Source organism: Rana temporaria, chromosome 4 (assembly GCF_905171775.1).
Source record: "Rana temporaria chromosome 4, aRanTem1.1, whole genome shotgun sequence".
Taxonomy (NCBI): Eukaryota; Metazoa; Chordata; class Amphibia; order Anura; family Ranidae; genus Rana; species Rana temporaria.
The window spans coordinates 111,924,311-111,944,560 of NC_053492.1; the positions used below are offsets into that span (position 1 = coordinate 111,924,311).

General features: G+C 45.7%; 1 protein-coding gene across 2 annotated transcripts in view; it reads right to left on the minus strand.

The window, feature by feature from the left end:
• The window catches only part of UBXN7 (UBX domain protein 7), a 43,760-nt gene that overhangs the window by 14,477 nt on the left and 9,033 nt on the right, over positions 1-20,250 (minus strand). For both annotated transcript variants that reach the window (XR_005748611.1, XM_040348784.1), the window contains exons 2-5: positions 19,933-20,083; positions 18,413-18,477; positions 15,079-15,144; positions 5,225-5,337 (exon numbers count right to left, since the gene is read on the minus strand). Coding sequence is in view for 1 of the 2 variants with exons in the window: in XM_040348784.1 (XP_040204718.1) it covers positions 5,225-5,337; positions 15,079-15,144; positions 18,413-18,477; positions 19,933-20,083 (395 nt within the window). In the remaining variant the exon portion in view is untranslated. The remainder of the gene's footprint in view (positions 1-5,224; positions 5,338-15,078; positions 15,145-18,412; positions 18,478-19,932; positions 20,084-20,250) is intronic.

A 20,250-nucleotide genomic window follows, 5' to 3' on the forward strand; every position in this document is an offset into this window, starting at 1 on the left:
CTGCTGTCAGTCAAATCCTGTCACACAGGAGCAGGGCGGGTTGAGCTGCACAGTCTGTCTTAGGATCTAACCCGCAGCTGTGCCACCATAGGAAGTGGCCTTCTATAGTGGCACGCCCGAGATGAGGAGCAGCCACCTGCCTATTGCTCATACCAGAAATGTTGTGTCCTTGTACTTTTGTGAATTTGTTTGAAAACTCAAACAAATAACATCTGCTATTCAAGTTATCTACTGTAAACCACACCTTACCCTCTTCATGTAACGGGGATGGAGAGAAGGATTATTCGCAGGATCACCAGGTAAAAGAAAAAATAAAGAAGTATAAAAAAAAAGAAAACTTTTACCAGCCATGACTGTGCTGGTAGTATACACCATTGATCGCCTGGGGGTGTTATTACCACCCCAGGCCAAGGCTGGCAGCAGCCAGGTCATGGTGTGTTGAGTGTCCCCCTCGGCAGCGAATCAGTGGGAGTGGTTGCCCCGCTGTGCATGCTGGGGAGGGGTACTTAAGGGGCAGACGCCATTGATGCGGGGTCCATCTGTCCGTGTCTCGTGGCCCGCCTGGCCAGGGGTGCGCATTGTAAATCCTAGCTCCAGGACCACGTTGGCCCGGGGCTGCGGCTTCGTTTGTTGGGCCCAGTTGTCTGGTTGGGGCCTATACCGCAGAGGTGATCCTGTGCGGTCCATCCTGCGGGAGGAAGCCACTTGATGAGAGACCAGGGGAGGACCTATCCTGGTAAGGACCATGCAAGAGGCTGGTAACTTGGGAGAAGGCCTGGAAACTTCATCTAAGGATGCACCGTACACCGAGAGGCCTGACAGTGTCGCCTGTCGGATCTAAGAGTTCTAGTGAAGCAAAGCTAAAGAGATCCGGGTGCTGAATCCTGTGGCAGAGGATTCCGGATCAAAGTGTCTCATCAAGAAAGGAAGGTCTGTGGCAGAGACTGTACTTTATTCTGTGCGCCATCCCAAGTGCTAGGCCAGTGAGAGTGGCGACAAGAACTGTTTGCTGGAAACAAGAGTGTTTCTTACTTGTGAATATGCACCTGAACCTACCTACCCTTCCACCCCTCATCCTTCTTTTCTACTAAAGTTCTCCCAAATAAACCCAAAGAGAAAAGAGGTACAATGTGCGTGGACATTGAAATTCTTCGGACTCTCCTTTCACCCTGGACAGCAAGAATATAGAGGTAATGTGCCACCCAAAATATAACCAGCAGCTCCTGCGGGGGTAGTGCTACACAGGTAATGGTTATACCATTTTGAGATTAATCTTTGGAAGCTTGTTTAAGAGGACAAATCCAGCTAAATGGCTAACTACACAGTTGCAACACACAAAGAAATAGTTTTAAAGCCATTATAGTTAGTTTCCTTTATAAAATGACAGAGGCATCAACCTTTTCTATTTCGTTATTGAAAGCACACGTCCTAGCTCCTTAAAATTAACCTTTGGTCAGGTTATGGACATTCACGTATGTACCAAATCTTAAAAATCTTTTAACAATCACACAATGAGCTTGGTAGGTGCAGACACTGTGGGGCAATGCATCCTCAAAGTTCACAGCAGAAACCTCTGAAGTTGTTCATGTTGGTTCTCTCAGTCTCTTAACTCAATCTGCTCCCCGATCCCAAAGCTCCTGCTCTGTATTTATATTATCATTTTTTTTTTTATTTCAGGTACTTAAATAGAGCCGTCAATTTACACAGCGCTTTACATATCTATTATACATTCACATTAGTCCCTACCCTCAAGGAGCTTACAATCTAAGGTCCCTAACTCACATTTATACATATACATACTAGGGCAAATTTAGACAGAATCCAATTAACCTACCAGTCTTTGGAGTATGAAAGGAAATAGGAGTACCCGGAGGAAACGCACGCAGGCACAGGGAGAACATGCAAACTCCAGGCATGGCACAAATCCAGTCGTGGTTGGCATTCGAACCAGCGACCCTTTTTTAGAAGGGAGGGAGTGCCAAGTCACTCTGGGGGGGGTCAGGATGAGCCGAGGTACTAAGAAAAGGGCTTGGAAAACTTCAGTACAGGCATTACACAGCTTTAATATCAACTTAGATGATAGGACAGCAGGGAAGGGGTGGGGGATAGAGAGTTAGATGAAACATTGTTTTTTTTATCTGCTTTATGAGCAGATCATTGGAGAGCTCAACTCACACTTTTCAGTTTTCAGAGTTTACAGTTGACTGACTTCCAGAGAAATTTGAGTTCCGCCACTTGAGTTTTCCTCTTCTAGTTTATTATTTCTCCTTTTAAGGTGTTCTGAAATTAGAAAATAACATGTGTAATAGCAAAACTGCCTATGCTATTATCATGTTTTTATTCTAATTCAGCACCCCTTAAATGGGAGTACAAACGCTCCCTCCCAGCTTGTAGTTTTAAATAAAAAATGTTATAGAAATTGTACTCAAGCTCTGCCTATCTAGATTATCGATTGCTATGCCAACAAACAATCATAGGAACATTACTGTGACCCTGTTGTCTGCAATAACCGAGTAGTAGTCTAGATTTTGAGCGACATATGATTACATGAGAACTCCTGGCAAACCAGACAATCAGTACCAATGCAATGTGAATGATTATGGTACTGTCTTTTTTTTTTTTACAAAGTCATATAGTCTTGACCTGCTGCAGAATATGAATTCAGTTCATTATTTTATTGCCCTGTTGCAGTGAGTGCTGGAAAACAAACTAGCCATAACACACAATGCTTTTAAATCAAACAGCAGCTCCTCATTTTAAATGTAAATATGTGCAAATGACTGCAATTTCTTCTATTATATGAAAATACTGTGTAGTTTTGCATTACGTCAAGATTAAGTTTACCTGTAAAAACAGAAAATAAGCACAAGGGACATAACTTACCTTCAGTGTGATGTGTCCCCTGTGCCTCTGTCTACTAGATCAGTAGAAATATTCTGTTCTCCAATGCCACCTCACCCCTCGCAATCTTGCAGTGCAGTGAGGGTTAATGGAACCGAGAAGCTGTCACAGGTTCTCAAAAGTGACGACTATGCCGGCCATTTCCAGCCAGCAACCCCACTCACAGAAGCCATTACTACAGCTTCCCTGAATGAAACACGATCTATGAATGGAGGATGGACAGATGATTGAAAGGTCCACCCCCCCATTCATAGATCACATTTTATTCATAGAAGCTGTAACCAGTGACAGCTCCTTATATCTATTATGCCCTGCCACATGGGAAGATTACAGTGGTGAGGCTGGGGCATCGAAGGAAAGAAAATTTTCTACTGAACTATAAGAAAGAAGACAAGGGTCACTTCACAATGAAGGCAAGTAATGTCCTTATTTCATTTTTTGTAGGTAAACAGAGCCGGTTCACAAATGTGATGGGTCGGTTTCAGTGAGATTTGACACTTGAAATTGCAACCTGAACCGGACCTAAAATCATATTGGACTCTTTTGAAAAACGCCCTGCAGGTAGGCCCCGTAGATATGTGAACCAGCTCCATAGAAAGTCGGTTTGGTTCACGTCATGCGAATAAGATGCAGTTTGAAACGTATCCAATTTGCATATATGTGAACCGAGCCTTAGGCTTTAAAAACAAACAGTCTTTACGTGGAATGACAGATCTGTCAGATTTGCGTATTGGAAAACATAACATATTCCTTCCATAGCCTCTAGGAAAAGAAGATAGGTCAATCATTATAGTAAGTTATTTCATTTCTTGTGAAAAAAGAAAAAGTTATTTCTCATAATTGGAGAGCACAACCAGAATCTTTTTAGAGGCCTAGTCAGGAATCAGGCTGTAGGGATAATGTATAGGGGGGGTGTACTATGAATCTGCAATTCAACTTTTCTGCAATGTAATGTTTTCTGTGTTTTACATGCATTTTGTATAGATTTTACACACACGTCTTAAATTAATGTCTGCGAGTTTCCAGGGCATCAAAATAAAAAAGTATAAAACGATGTGCATATTCGCATGTGCTCTAATGTATTTTACAAGTCTTTACATTCCCTCCTATGAAAACTCAAAACACATGTAAAGGACAGCATGGTGCGTTGGGCCTTAAGGAAGGGATCACGCCTGTGCGGTGTTATGTTGGGCGGTAACATGCACCGTGTTAAGACTGTTAAGCCGTTCATTATAAATAAGCTGCTGGCACAACCCAAACGCAGTCAAAACTGCACCTGACCATTTTTCTCAATAGAACTCATTACAGGTACAGTGCAGTGTGATAAAGCTATTTAAACGTTTAATCTCAGCTTGAAACAAACTGCCAATTGGTAATAACAGAACCATTTGGAAAAAAATATAGTTTATTGTCTGTGCACTAAGCCTGGTATGTAAAAACACTACAAAAATGGCAGTGTGAATGAATACCTTTGGTCACTTCCCCCCAGAAACTTGCCAGATAGATACTTTGCATGTTCACTAGCTTATTTAGCCAACAGATATAGGTAACATGAAACAGATTATAAGCCCGGGTTCACACTAGCGCAATCTCAGACATTGCACGTGATTCGCACCTGCATTGCAAGTGCAGATCACATGCAATCTCTGAGCAATGTGCGTTCAGCCATACAGCTGTATGGCTGAACTCGCATTAGATACGCACAGAAAATAGTGCAGGGACTTGTATTTGTGTTTGTGTTCTCGCCTATGCCGTCCGATTCCTGTGCGAGTTCACAATGTGATCTGTGAACTAAACTGGGGGCGACATTAACTTTGTTAATGACACCCGCAGAGGTTCGCACAAGGCAGTGTGAACTGTCTGCGGGAGATGAGCAATGAGGGAACCGGCGCTGTAATGGCGCTGGTTCGTGCTTCGCATCAGTTTCAACCCAGGCTGAGTGGTTGCTGAGGGCAATTAAAAAAAGTTCTTTTCAGATACCTCTATTTATCAGTTTCAGAAGGTATTCATATATCCAAGAAGGGATTTTTTGCTATCCAGTACTACCTGCCAGCATTCACTGATAGAAAAAAAAACAGACAAGGTTCAACATAACTGGCTATGATCACCTCTCTCTGAAAAGGCTTATTGGAGGCAAACTCGTAGTGATAATTCAACCACAGCACCCAGAGATAACAGTCTAAATATCTTCAAATACTCCAGCTTTGCAATAAAAAAGCCACATCTGAATCCTCACATAGAGGGAAACATTTGGAGAAGTTCATCCCTTTAGGTTAATACACAGGACAACCAGATCCTCCCACAATACAAACCATGGACATACCGTCTCAAAACTGCCTTTATGCATAAGATCTATAGGCGGTCGGAAAAGGTCAGCCAAAGTAGTTAGTTTCTTATCCACCACTCCTCCATTCCGCAACTCCTGCTCCTGACGAACTGCAATGCCCCAATGTAAAAAACAGACACATCAATATTATTGGGAAATAACAAAAATTACACACCTACAATGTGTGCAATTAATACCACCGTAAAAATAGTGAAATAATCTGTTAAAGCAATGTAATAATAAACAACCTACCTAAAGCCATAAGCAATGTCTCAAAACTAAAACTACCGTACTTTATCATATTTAAAAAAAATGTAATGGCTAGAAACACACATTCAATAGGATTGACAGGGCAGTGAATTTTTTTTACCAAAATAAAAGTTTTAAAATGCTAGTTCACCTTCATAGAAAATCCTGTAAAGGTGACCCAACATCGAACCCCCCCCCCCCCCACCCAGTCTCCACTGTACTTGCCTCCCACAATCTTGAGCTGTTAAGGGCTCCATCAAGCTGCTCCATGGTCTAGGGCAGGGATCTTCAAACTACGGACCCCCAGCTGTTGTGGAACTACAAGTCCCATGAGGCATTGTAAAACTCTGACATTCACAGACATGACTACGCATGATGGGAATTGTAGTTCCTGAACAACTGGAGGGACATAGTTTGAGTCCACGGATTTTAAATCCCTGCTGCTTTCTCTTCTCCATCCAGCACTGCAAGGACAGACCAGAGAGATTCCAATTGGTCAGTGCAGTCCATGTGACTGTGCTGACCAATTAGAATCCATCTGGTCCATCTTGGCAGCACTGGACAGAAAAGAGAAAGCAGCAGGGATTTCAAATTCTCTGACTGGTGAAGTGACTTACGGAAGCCCTGAAAGCTCAGGATCGTGGGAGGAAATTACAGCAGGGACGGGGAGGTGGGGAGGGGGCCTGGTGTTAGATCACTTTTACAGAATTTCTGTAAAGGTGAACTAACCCTTCAAACTGTATTTTAGAGTAACAACTAAATAGGTGTCTTGCTTAAATAAATTGTAATAAATCAACTCTTTCCTATAGTGCCGATTGTAAGAAGAAGGAGATAGCCTTTAAGACACATAGAACCTATTCCTCTATTTGAAAATAGCAAAAGGTAGCTGGAACATGCAATGCCCCATACACACACAAGCGGAACTTCCACCAGCAAAAGTCTGATGTGAGCTTTTCATCGGAAATTCCGACCGTGTGTATGCTCCATCAGACTTTTGCTGTCGGAATTTCCGCCAGCAAAAGTTAGAGAGCAGGTTCTTAATTTTTCAGACGAAAAAAATAATAGTAGTGTTGTATGTCACTGCGTTCTTAACGCTCAAAAGGTCAGAGAACTTGTGTGACCGTGTGAATGCAAGCCAAGCTTGAGCGGAATTTCGTCGGAAAAACCATCCAACTTTTTTCCATTGGAAATTCCGCTGTTTGTACAGGGCGTTAGCCTTTATGTGCAGAACATTTATACATAATATATGCGTCAGCTGTGAAACCATTCAAATGTTCCTGTATGTGTAGCTGTTGCTCTTGCTCAGCAGGATATTTGTGATTTTCAAGTACCGTACTTATTGGCGTATAACACGCACCTTTCCCTGAAAACAGAGGGTAAACAGTGCCTGTGTGTTATACAGCGATAATGTTTTAGCATCAGGGGCGGGGATCGCGCAGTCCCATAGGGGGGGGGGGTTTCAGGTTGGCTGCACCCCCTTTCCTGGCCCAGGGACAGCGCTGCCTGCATAGTCTAAGGTTGAGAAAAAAAAAGGATTTTTGTACTCACCGTAAAATCCATTTCTCTGAGTTCATAGACGGACACAGCCTTCATTGACCTTAGGGTTATGCTTCTTCCTACCAGGAGATTTAGGCAGAATTCTACAGCACTTAAGGTGTTAAAAACTTTCCTTCATGCCGCTCCTCCCAGGGAGCGTGGCTCCCCCAGGCATAACCCACACCCTGCATTAGCAGCCTCAGTTCGTAACAAGCAGTACAAACAAAGGAGGGGTGGGTGCTGTGTCCGTCTATGAACTCAGAGAAATGGATTTTACGGTGAGTACAAAAATCCTTTTTTCACTTTCGTTCATAGACGGACACAGCCTTCATTGACCTTAGGGACGTCCCCAAGCAGTGTCAAAAAATTCGAGGGGTGGGAAAAATAACACAGCAAAAACAGGTTACACCCCAAACAAAAACCGGAGTTACTCAACGGAGGAACTCCAACCGTAAACTGCCGCCTGTAACACCCTGCGGCCGAAGGAGGCATCAGAAGATGCACTCACATCCACCATATAAAACTTTGAAAAAGCGTGGACCGACGACCAGGTCGCAGCCTTACACACCTGTAACACAGAGGCTTGGTGTCGGAAAGCCCAAGAGGCCCCGATCGCCCTGGTCGAATGCGCCATGACCCGAAAGGGGGGCGCCCGCCCTTCAGGGCATAGGCCTGAAGCACAAACTGTCGGATCCACCTGGAAATGGTGGCCGACGAGACTGCCAGGCCCTTACTGGGACCGGACACAGACACGAACAGCGAGTCCGACTTCCGGAACGGAGCTGTCGCCGACAAGTAAACTCGAAGGGCCCGAACCACATCCAAAGAATGTAAAGTGGCCTCCTTCGGGTTCTTCGGCTAAGGACATAAGGATGGAAGAACAATGTCCACATCCAAGTGAAAAGCCGAAACGACCTTAGGGAGAAAAAACGGCTGCGGCCGCAGCACCACCTCATCCTTACGGATGACCAAGCAGGGAGCCTTGCAAGACAAGGCCGCCAGAACAGACAGACACCCGTCTGATCGAGGTAATTGCTACCAGAAATAAAATCACCTTTTGTGACAATAAACAAAAAACCTCCCGAATGTCCTCAAAGGGAGCATCCCGAAGCACTGAAAGGACTAAATTCAAGTCCCATGGGGGTAATGGAGGGCGCACCGGAGGGGCCACCTGCCAGACCCCCTGACCCAACGCACGCACCCAGGAGTGCGATGCCAAGGGTCGCTGCAAGTAAAAACAGCCAGAGCAGAAATCTGGCTCCTAACCGTACGTAAGGCGAGAGCCTGAACCACTCCCTGCTGCAAAGACAGCAGAATCCTGTACACAACGCATGTACGAGAGTGCCAGTTCATCTCCCCACACACAGAGAAGTAGGCCTTCCATGTAGGAGGAAAAAACCTACGTGAGGTAGCCTTCCGTGCAGGCAGCACGGTAGAGACCACCAAGCCCAATAGGCCTTGGTCCTTAAGCCCCTGGCTCACAACAGCCACGCCGCTAAGGCCGGTGGCTGTGAAACAGGGTGGAAGATCGGACCCTGTAACAGAAAATCAATTCCCAGGGGAAGACGCTAGGGGGCGTCTGCCAGCAGACGCACCTGGTCCGCGTACCAGAAGCGACGCGGCCAATCTGGGGCAATCAGGACCGATAGAATCCCTACAGCTTCTACTCTGCGCAGCAGGCGAGGAAGAAGCTTCCGAGGAGGGAAGGTGTAAAGTAGGCGACAGCGACCCCAAGGAGCCACTGACGCGTCCGCCCACGGGTCCTTAAACCTGGCCACGAACCGTGGCACCTACCGATAGAGACGGGACGCTAGATGGTCCACGTCCAGAGTGCCCCACTTTCGGCACAGACCCCGAAACACCTGCGGGTGGAGAGACCACTCTCCTTGGCCCAGTGCAGTGCGACTTAGGTAGTCGGCTAGCCAATTCCGTATTCCCGGAATGTACCCAGCCGATAGAGCCAGAACGGACCCTTCGGCCCACCGAAAGGATGCGCACGACCCCCGTCGCTGCAACAGAACTCCGTGTGCCTCCCTGATGATCAACCTACGCCACGGACGTGGTGTTATCGGACAGGATCCTGACCGGTCGGCCCTGTAGATCCAGGGACCACCTGCAAGGCAAAGCTTGATTGCTCGGAGCTCCAGAACGTTGATCAGTAGGCAGGACTCCACCCGAGTCCAGTGCCCCTGGGCTGACTGGGTGCCCCAAGCGCCCCTCCCCAACCGGAGAGGCTGGCATCCGTTGTGACCACTGTCCAGTGGCATGCAGAAAAATGACTTTCCGGCCCGAAGCACCGCAAACGCCAGCCACCACACCAGGGGAGACATGATCAGATGACTCAACTGAATCTGGTAATCCAGAGATGACGGAAGCTAGTCCCATCGTGACAGCAGTTCCCTCCGTAGTACCCTGGCGTGGAATTGGGCATACGGAACCGCCTCGAAAGAGGCTACCAACTGACCCAGAACCTTCCTGCAGAATCGCAGAGATGACCGCTTCTGGGTCTGCAACTACTGCACAGCAAATATCAGAGTCTGAAGTTTTTCCGCTAGGAGAAAAACACTCCCGCCCCGGAGGAATCCAGGACCAGTCCCAGGTATCCCTGAGACGGAATCAACCCTGATTTCAGGACAATCCAGAAACCAGCCGAACACTCGGAGAGCCTGACACGTGATAGACACGGCTCCACCAATGCAGAGCTCGAAGAAGCTCGTAGGAGAATGTCGTCCAGACATCCCATGATAACAAACCCCCGCTGTCACAGCCGGGCCAGTATCGGGACGAGCACCTCGGCGAAAACCCGCTGAATGGGAAGGACACCATGGAAAATGGCCCCCCTGACCGCAATGCACAGAATCTCCGGTGGTTTGAGGATATGCAGGTACACGTTCATGACATCCAAGGATGCCAGAAAATCCCCCAGATGAGGTGCCGCTATTACCAAGCGAATCGACACCACCTTGACAAAACAAAACGAGGAACTTGAGGCCCAGGATCGACCGGGCCCCATCCTCCATGGGGACACAAACAGAATGGAGTAAAACCCAGAGACCGTTCCAACGAGGGAACTGGCACAATCACTCCCCTGACCAGAAGATCCTGGACAGCCCCTGACGGAGTCAACCGGCGAACCGGAGGAGGCCAGAAGCCGGAGGGAAAAAACCTGTTTGGCAGACAAGAGAGAAACTCAATCTTGTACCCCAAGGAAAACACTTCGCAATGCGAAGCCAGTCTCCCACCCGAGACACGGGCGGGAGCAGACCTTCAGGCGGAAGCAGGTATGTCCGCAGACTTGTTAGGCATGCGGTATCAGGTGCGCTGCTACCCCGCAGCGGGGATTCAAGCACCATGTAGACCTACCCCCACCGCACAGGGCGAGCGAAAAAACGCTCGGAGGTAGGCAAGGAGGGTCCTTGTACAGGGCGAGGTCCCTAGCCCTTCCCAGACTGTGGGAACAGCATGCGCTTACCACCCGTGGCATCCTCAATGATGCCAGTCGGGAAAGACCCAAAAGGACCGTTCACCCTTAACGGCCATCACCAAGGCCACCTTAGAGGTCCTTCTTCCAGCTCCTGCAGCAGGAGCTTCGCCCTTTAAGTCGGGGCCTGACCAGGGCCCCGGCCAGAGCCGGCCTCACCGCCGAACCCACCACCGTGAATAGGGAGCGGGCCACGGCCTCCACTCTCCTATCAGCGGGATCCTGAAATGCAGGAGCCCCTTCCACAGGCAACGTGGTGGCCATGCGCAGTCTGGACACAGGGGGGATCCACTGGCGGAGGAGAGACCTACTTTGTTTTGTTTTTTCTTTGTTTTTGTTTTTTAAAGCCCCCCTCAAGGGGGTAACAGGTTGCAAAGTTTTTTGACAAAACTTTTTGCGGTGCATCCCATTCCTTGTATAACATATAGTCCAAATAAGGAACACAAGGAAACCCTTCAGCGGTGCGTGGTAGTCTGCTGGTACTGACACGGAGGTGTCTCCGCCACATCCTCAATTTTTAGAGTCTCACGCACCGCAGAAACAAGAGCTCCAACAAATTCTTGCCAGCAACTGACTGCAGCAGAGTCATCCTCACTATCCATAAGGGTTAAACCCGCAGCCTCTGACATAACAGAACCAGAAAAAAACAGCGATTCTGTGTCATCCCCAGAAGCAGGCTTCAGGGAGGGGGCACTTTTTTACCCCCCATCCGGGCACCAGCTGCTTCAAACCTGGCAAGAAACCCAGGACAGCCAACATAACAGATGTGGCAGGGGAAGGGGCATCAAGGGTTAACTCAGGCATAGCTTGAGTTCCATAGTGTCAGCGCTGAGTCACCCACCCTGCAAGGCAGGACAAAAAAAAAAAACACTGGTCACCTCCTTGCTGCTATTGCAGAGCATGGGGGCCCCTGGTATTCACCACCCCACCCAGCTGCAGAGGGAGCTGAAAAACCTGAGGTGTGCTCTGATGTGCTGGCTGTGATGTGTCTTCACCTCATGGAAGATTCACAGCGTTTCACAGCACTAAAACTGTAACAGCACTAAAACTGGTAGAAGAGACCAGAGGCTGTGCTGAGTCATCTCAGGGAAGAATCACAGCGTTACCAAGGAGATTTCCAAGATGGCCACCATCTGAGGTAAAAATTACCTCATAGAACACAGCAGCACTGGCTGTGCTTTGTCTGTCACCTCAGGGAAGAATCACAGCGTTACCAAGGAGATTTCCAAGATGGCCGCTGTCTGAGGTAAAAATCAACTCATAGAACACAGCAGCACCCCCCAGAGTAACATACACAGTCCCCCAACACATGGGCCCCGGTGGTAATAAAGAAAACCCAGGAGGCCCCCCTTCACAGCCACTACCCAGTCAGGGGAAGAAGGGAGAGGAAGGGGAGAGAGGAAAGCAGGGCGGACCCTCAGTCGACCTCCCCAGGGAAAACACCAGCCAGACCACTTACCTGAGTAAGGGGCCACTACTTCCCCGTCCTGCGACTACCCGGCTGGAGGTATCCCAGACAGAACCAACGTCCGTAAACGGCATGGCTGTCGGCCAGACACACTGTGACAAAGCCATAGAGACCGGTCATATGTGTGCCCTAGAACCAAAGTTCCCCGGCCGCCCCTGGAGCAATGGGGCCTGTCGTGGACGTCCCAAAGCTGAGCTGAGGGCCGGCACACGCTCGAAGGCCGAACATGGGGGGACTACAAGGGTCGAGGACCCAGCCTGTCACCCAGTCGGCTGTTGATAGAAGAATCGCAGGATTCAAAATGCAGGAACAAAATAATAAAAAAGCGAGAAAAATCGCCAGAAAAAAACTCCAGAGTCCAGGAACTCCAGAGAGAGCCTTGACCTCCTGTCGTTAGGCAGAAAACAAACTGAGGCTGCTAAAGCAGGGTGTGGGTTATGCCTGGGGGAGCCACGCCCCCTGGGAGGAGCGGCATGAAGGAAAGTTTTTAACACCTTAAGTGCTGTAGAATTCTGCCTAAATCTCCTGGTAGGAAGAAGCATAACCCTAAGGTCAATGAAGGCTGTGTCCGTCTATGAACGAAAGAGAAAAATCACTTGCCAGCCCCTTCTCATACACTGCTTCTCCTGTGTCAGTGTCATTGTAAAATTAAGCTTCTAAATATCTCAATAGCTTAGTTTTTTCTGACTGCTCTCCTCCTCTGAGTGTAGCTTTAGATTGGAGGAGGAGAGAGGTCACATGACCATCTATGTAACATCAGAGGAGAGCAGTCATGTGACCAGGTCAGTGACAAAAACTGAGCCAATGAGGTATATGGAGGCTTGGTTTTACAATATGAGCTACACAAAAAAAGCAGTGTAGAAGGGGCTGACAGTGATTTTTTCTTAACTGTAGAGTATGCTGGCAGTGCTGTCCCAGGAGTCTGGGGGTCTCATGGGAGTGTAGGGTGCTGTGTACTGTGCAGGGGGGCTGTGTACTGGATGGGGTGCTGTATACTGGATGGGGGGGGGGGGGCAGTGTACTGTGCAGGGGGAGGGGGGCTGTGAGTTTTTTTCCCCCTTAAACTTCCCTCTTAAAATTGGGGTGTGTGTTATACGCCGATAAATGCTAAGAAAAACTCCACTTGCATAAAATGGCCAGCGGTAGTAGCTAATGATGCAAGCTCCTGCTGTTAATTTGCCGCAAATTGTTTGTGGCTGACTTAACCACTTAAGGACCGCCTCCTGCACATATACGTCGGCAGAATGGTATGGCTGGGCACAGGCGCGTACATGTACGTCGCCTTTAAGAGCCCAGCCGTGGGTCACCGGCGCGCGCACGCGACCCGGTCCCAAGCTCCGTGACCGCGAGACCCGATCGCCGCCAGTGTCCCGCGATCGGTCACAGGAGCTGAAGAACGAGGAGAGGCGTGTGTGTGTGTAAACACACCTTCCCCGTTTTTCACAGTGGCAGTGTCATTGATCGTCTGTTCCCTGATATATATATAGAACCGCCCCCCTCCAGTTAGAAACACATATGAGGTCACACTTAAACCCTAAAGCGCCCCCTAGTGGTTAACTCCTAAACTGCAATTGTCATTTTCACAGAAAACAATGCATTTTTATAGCACTTTTTGATGTGAAAATGACAATGGTCCCAAAAATGTGTCAAAATTGTCCGATGTGTCCACCATAATGTCGCAGTCAAAAAAAATAAAAAAACGCTGATCGCCGCTATTAGTAGTAAAAAAAAAAGAAAATTATTAATAAAAATGCCATAAAAACTATCCCCTATTTTGTAAACGCTATATATTTTGCGCAAACCAATCAAACGCTTATTGCGATTTTTTTTACCAGATATAGGTAGAAGAATATGTATCGGCCTAAACTGAGGAAATTTTTTTTTTTTTTTTTTTTTTTTATCTTTTTTGGGGATATTTATTATAGCAAAAAGTAAAAAATATTGAATTTTTTTCAAAATTTTCGCTCTATTTTTTTTATATAGTTTATATAAATAAAAACCGCAGAGGTGATCAAATACCACCAAAAGAAAGCTCTATTTGTGGGGGGAAAAAAGACGCCAATTTTATTTGGGAGCCACATCACAAGACCCCGCAATTGTCAGTTAAAGCGACGCAGTGCCAAAAATCGCAAAAAGGGGCAAGGTCCTTAACCTGTATATTGGTCCGGGTCTTAAGTGGTTAATGGTTTACAAAACTGAATGCACGTTGAGTCAGGGATCAATATTTTAGCAAAAGTCTACTGTCCATCAAAGGTCCCTAACAGACATAAAAGGCAGCCATATGCCTACAGCCAATAAGAGATTGTAGAAGTATAAATGACATTTTTAACTGCTTTTAGTTATTTATAATGTATTCCATTATGTATATTTTAGATGCCAGTAAGACAAACATTACATGAATGCAATCATTGAAAGTTATTACCGTATATATTTGAGTATAAGCCGTGTTTTTCAGCTCTTTTTTTAGGGCTTAAAATACCCCTCTAGGCTTATACTCGAGTCAGTGTACCTTGGGCATCCATTTTACACCTTGCGGCTTCCTCCTGGACCCGTCCCTTTCTACGATAGGCGTTTGACACTGTGTTCAGTGTTCCGCCTATCACAGACCTTCTCTTGGCCGAGGATGAAAGAACCTCCTTGATTGGCGGAACACTGACACAGTGTCTGCTGGGAAACTGAGTCCAAGGATGAAAGAAAGAACGCCCGTGACAGGCGGAACACTGAACACAGTGTCAAACGCCTATCATGGAACGGGACAGGACCAGGAGGAAATGGACACCCGCAGCGCAGCTTGTCAAGAATTTCAGGTACGCTGCAATGGGCACAGTGCGGAGGAAATGGGCACAGTGAGGATGGACACAGTGAAGTTGCAATGGGAGGTAAAATTAGTTGCCTCGGCTTATACTCGAGTATATACGGTATTTCTTGTAACATTTATAATTCCTGCTAACAAGAAGTCAGCCGTGTAAAGAGAACTTCATTTCACTCAAAACTGAATATTTTATAAATTGCAGATAAAAATGTAAGTTTTGAGGAATCCTAACAAACAGCTCTATATTACACCCCCGTGCCTAACAAGACAGCACACAAATAGCTGTAATAACCACAATTACTTACTGGTCTCAGTCTGGAAATCCCGGAAGCCATCAAATATTGAACGTGCTGGTCTTCGCCTTTTAGGGGCTGATTTAAAGCAAAAATGAAATTATATAGGCTATGTGTCCTATTTAGATATTATCAACCAAGAAGCAAATACATTTATTGCAAAGAGTTAATGTTATCGCATTGAAAATGCATCTTGGGGTCAGAACAGGGAAGAAGCAACATAACTTTTTATAGCATGAGTGAAACTGCTGCTGTGATAAAGTTCAACAAAAGCATAACCTTGAAAAAAACGAGTAAAACAATGTGCAGTAAAAGATCTGTACAGATAACTACAAGACTAGATTTGCAATTCTGGAATTGGTCTACAATTTATAATGTAGCTTTTCACAGATTGGTGAACCTCTGACCATCTTTAGGTGCGATCAGGTTATCGACCTGTTGCCAACTAACATAATAAAATGTTCTTCTAGCGCTTCCTTGATAGTACCAATTACTTTGCCAGATTTTTGTCGCCCTGCCCCTGCTGATTTTTTGCTGCCATCAATTCCAAACTTACCTTATTTTTTTTCTTTAAAGCGGGGGTTCACCCTTAGAGGGCACTTTTCCCCCTTAGATTCCTGCTCGTTATTACTAGGGGAATCGGCTATTTATTTTAAAATATGTGCAGTACTTACCCGTTTACGAGACGCATCCTCTCCGTCGCTTCCGGGTATGGGCTTCGGGAATGGGCGTTCCTTCTTGATTGACAGGCTTCCGAGAGGCTTCCGACGGTCGCATCCATCGCGTCACGATTTTCCGAAAGAAGCCGAACGTCGGTGCGCAGGCGCAGTATAGAGCCGCACCGACGTTCGGCTTCTTTCGGCTACGAGTGACGCGATGGATGCGACCGTCGGAAGCCTCTCGGAAGAATGTCAATCAAGAAGGAACGCCCGCTCCCGAAGACCCATACCCGGAAGCGACGGAAGAAGATGCAGCTCGAAAACGGGTAAGTACTGCACATATTTTAATATAAATAGCCGATTCCCCTAGACCGAACGAGCAGGAAGCTAAGGGGAGATTTTTTTTTTTTTTTTAAATGGGTGAACTCCCGCTTTAAAAATAGTACATTTTTTCAGTTTAAAAATTTGATATGTTTTCTATTATGACTAAAATATGGGTTTATGAGATCTGCAAATCATTGCATTCAGTTTTTATGTAGTGTCCCAACGCTTTTGAAATTGGGAGTTGTACATGTCACTGGAGAACTAGAAGCATGCACCTGTGTGTTGTACTATTTCCCAGACCCCACAGTGACTCCCGCTAACAATCAGCCTTTCTGAACATTGTGAAAAACATGGCAGATAATCATTGTACTGTACAAGTTTTTTTTTACCTGCATTCACAAAACACCTTGTATTCTTTTCATAATGTACAAGGTGAGCATTCACTATATCTGCTCTCCCACAGTACACAGAACATGGAAATGCAATTATTTTAGTAAATATAAACTGATAAATCCCTTTTCTCATCAGCAGTATATAGCAGTCTTGCGACTGTCTAGCCAAGCACTGGTTAAAGCTTGTAGAAGTTTTCTGACTCTCCTATGAGACTGCAATACCCCCGATTTTCTGTCTGGACAGTGCCGATTGGCAATGTGCTGATCACATGCACTCTCCCAAAAAAAAAAACTTTTCTAGCAATACATACCAAACTGAGCATGTGCAGCCTGACTCCATAGAGTCTGTGTTATCAAAATATTATCAGGGGTAAGTGAAAGAAGGGTAGGATCAGAGAAGATAGGATCAAAACAGCCTTTTTACACAATGCGGAGGTTCAACAGCAAGTATAACAAGCATGCTTTACTGTATATATAAACTGATTTGACTGTTGTGGGTTTAGTAACACTTTAATGCTGGATCCAGGCCCAAGATTACCATCAATAGTAGTAATATTATATACAAAAGGCGAAAAATAAAAACTATTTTATGGATTTCAGCCTTATGGAAGCACTTCTGGCCAAACCTTTAATACAATTAGGCCCGATTTACAAAAAATTGAACAGCAATTTAGCAATGTGATTAATTGGTAAATCTTATTGGACGGACAATTTTTGAAGATAAGTATCTTTATGCTTGTGTGCTAGCTTTGTGAATCTAGCCTACTGTATTAAAGCGGAGTTCCGGCCACAATTTCACTTTTTAAATATAAATACCCCTGTAATACACAAGCTTAATGTATTCTAGTAAAGTTAGTCTGTAAACTAAGGTCCGTTTTGTTAGGTTGTTACAGCATTTAGACACTTTATAAAATAGAAATTGACTGGGGCCATCTTAAGTGTGGGCATCATGAAGCCAGACTGTATGACTTCCTGGATTTCAGCCTTGCACATCTCGCATATGCTCAGTGCTGCACAAGCAGTGTCAGATCAGGTTTCAGCACCTGTGCTGTCCAAGTCACATGATTCTTTGAGACTGGGGAGTGCACAGACTCCTGGAAAGTTACACCCACTACATTCCCAGGAGTCTGTGCAGTGTAGGTTAGGAAGCATTAAGCACCTAGGTGCAGGAAGTGGGAAGATTAACTATTCTGCCTAGCAACAACAGGCATCTAAAAAAAAAAAAAAAAAATTGGTAAAGGACTAATGACATTTTTTTAAAACTACTGATGTAATGTTATATTTATGGGTGGAACTCCACTTTAAAGTGATTGTAAATAAATAAAAAAAAATAAAAAATAAAAACAAGTATATACTTGCCTGCTCTGTGCAATTGAACTGCACAAAGCAGCCTTGTACCTCCTCATCTCGGGTCGCTTTCTATGGAGGCACTTGTGTATACTTACTTCTAAGCCCCACCGTTTGCCTCTATAGGCACAGAAAGCAGGGGCTCGTCACTGGCATTGATTGACAGCAGTGGGAGCCAATGTCTTTGGAAGGTCAGTGAGACCAGGACGTGAGGGGAGAGAATAGCTGCAGACAGGCACAGCACTGGATCAAATAAGGGCTCAGGTAAGTAAAAGGGAGGGGGAGGGGTGAGGGGACGATGCTGATGCCTAAACATTTTTTACCTTAACCCTTTCACTGCCAGGTCCATACACAAAAATGGCCCTGGCAGCAAAAAGGATAATGCAAGAAATGCATTAAGGTAAAAAATGTTTAGGCTTTATAATCACTAAGTACAGAGCTTTATGTCGGTTTATAGATTTTCTGCTCAGAAACAGTATGCAAAACCCTGACATAAATGCTCATCTTTTGTAAGGATAATATTTGTCCTGCAGATGCAGAGTCCTTATACACTGCAAACAGATTAGTGTCTGGACCCTTGAGACATTTTACCAGGTTACACTTCACAACATGCAAGCCTCTTACCGCCAAATATTTCAGGCTCCACAAGGATGTCTTGTTTCTGTGGAATTGGTGCGCGCACATCATCTCTAAAAGAATGAAAACATTTTTTTTAACTTTAATTAAAGGAGGAAGTATAACTAGCTTTTCAATTTTAGTTGCTTTTGCAAAAGGTTACCCATGGTGCAATATATTTTTTGAATCACTATTCAAATTCAGGCTAATGCATGACGACAAGCAGTCTATGAATCACAGTTAAGTAAACTCTTAAATTAAAGTGGTTACCTATAGCAACCAGATTCCTTAATACATTTAAAAAATTGTAGAATTTATAGCTTGCTATAACTGACATATCAATTTTTCAAAATTAGTGTTCTTTTTGGAGAAATTAAAACATTCAGTCCATCTCAGACTAGGAAGCATTACATTTATGCTGAACATTAGTCAAGGCTCCAGTACTATGCTTTGAGGCCAGGTTTACGCTGCTCCAACATGGAAGTCTCCCCCCAAAAATCCATACTAGACCCTTATCTGAGCACGGAGCTCAGCAGGTCAAGAAGGGGGGGGTCAATCAAGCGCCCCCTCCTGGACCATACCAGGCCCACAACCACCACTCAGGGTTGTCGGGAAGGAGCTTTTTCCCCATTAACATGTGGATTTGTTGTGGACATTAGGTGCTTTGGGGTGGGGGCGCAAAGCCCCGCCACAAAGCACCCCTACCCCCATGTTGAGGGCATGTGGCCTGGTATGGTCGGGGGCGCTGGTATCTGTGGAAGGAACAGTGCCCACCAGCCGCTACAGTGTTTCCCAGCCACTGGCATCCATGAGAGGAACCGTGCCCCACCACTGGCATCAGCTATCAATCAGTATTATTGAGAGGAATAGTGCCCTTCCATTAGTAACAGTGGAGGAGAATAATGTTCTGTCATTTATAAGTGGGAGGAATTAAGCTCTACTGTTGGTGTCAGTGGAAGAATTAATTCCTCACTGCTGGTGTCAGTTGGAGGACCAGTTCCCCAAGAGGCAGTTAAAGCGGGGGTTCACCCATCAATTTAACAGTTTGAAAAAGCAGTTCCATTCCTGGCATGCCGGGAATGCTAACTGTCACATTGGTTGTGCTCTCAACCAAACTGTCAAACCATCCAATGGCTGGTGTCATAACTGATCACATGTGCAGCATCATGGCAGTTGAAGATTAAACAGAGGCCAAGACGCGCCTTAGCAGCCGTCAATCAACTCCTTTTCGATTAGAAACACCCATTCCCCGCTGGATTCCCCGCTCGGAGCCGGAAAACAAGGGCTCATATAACGATAAGTACAAGTAAAAAAAAAAAAAAACAACAGCATACTGCAGATGTTGGCAGTATGCTACAGCTAATGTCAAAAAGTGGATTTTTGGGTGAACCTCCGCTTTAAAGGCAAGCATGGGGCTACATCAGGTCGACAGGCTACAGTTTGGAAACCAATGCTGTATGTAAAAAAGAGCTGGGTAAAAATATGTGTTACTACCACATGCCATAAAAAGGTAGGCTTTAATAACTTACTCGGCAGGTGGGGGGTGGGCACTTGAAGCCCCTGCAGAGCTTGTGCTTGGCTCCTCCACAACACCACCTCCATCCAGGAACATAGTGACAGCCATTTCTAAGTTGTGATTGCATGCTTCCAACATATGCTTTGCCACACTTTCACTGGCTCCTGTATGGAAACAAACATAGTCAATTCCACGTTATGCAAATGTACATTGCAGTTGAATAACTTCCATTATTCATAAAAAGTATTATAAGGCGACACTGAAAATGTGAATTTGAAATATGATGATTTGCTAAAGTTATGGCAGTTAGCATATAGTTTCTATTTGCATT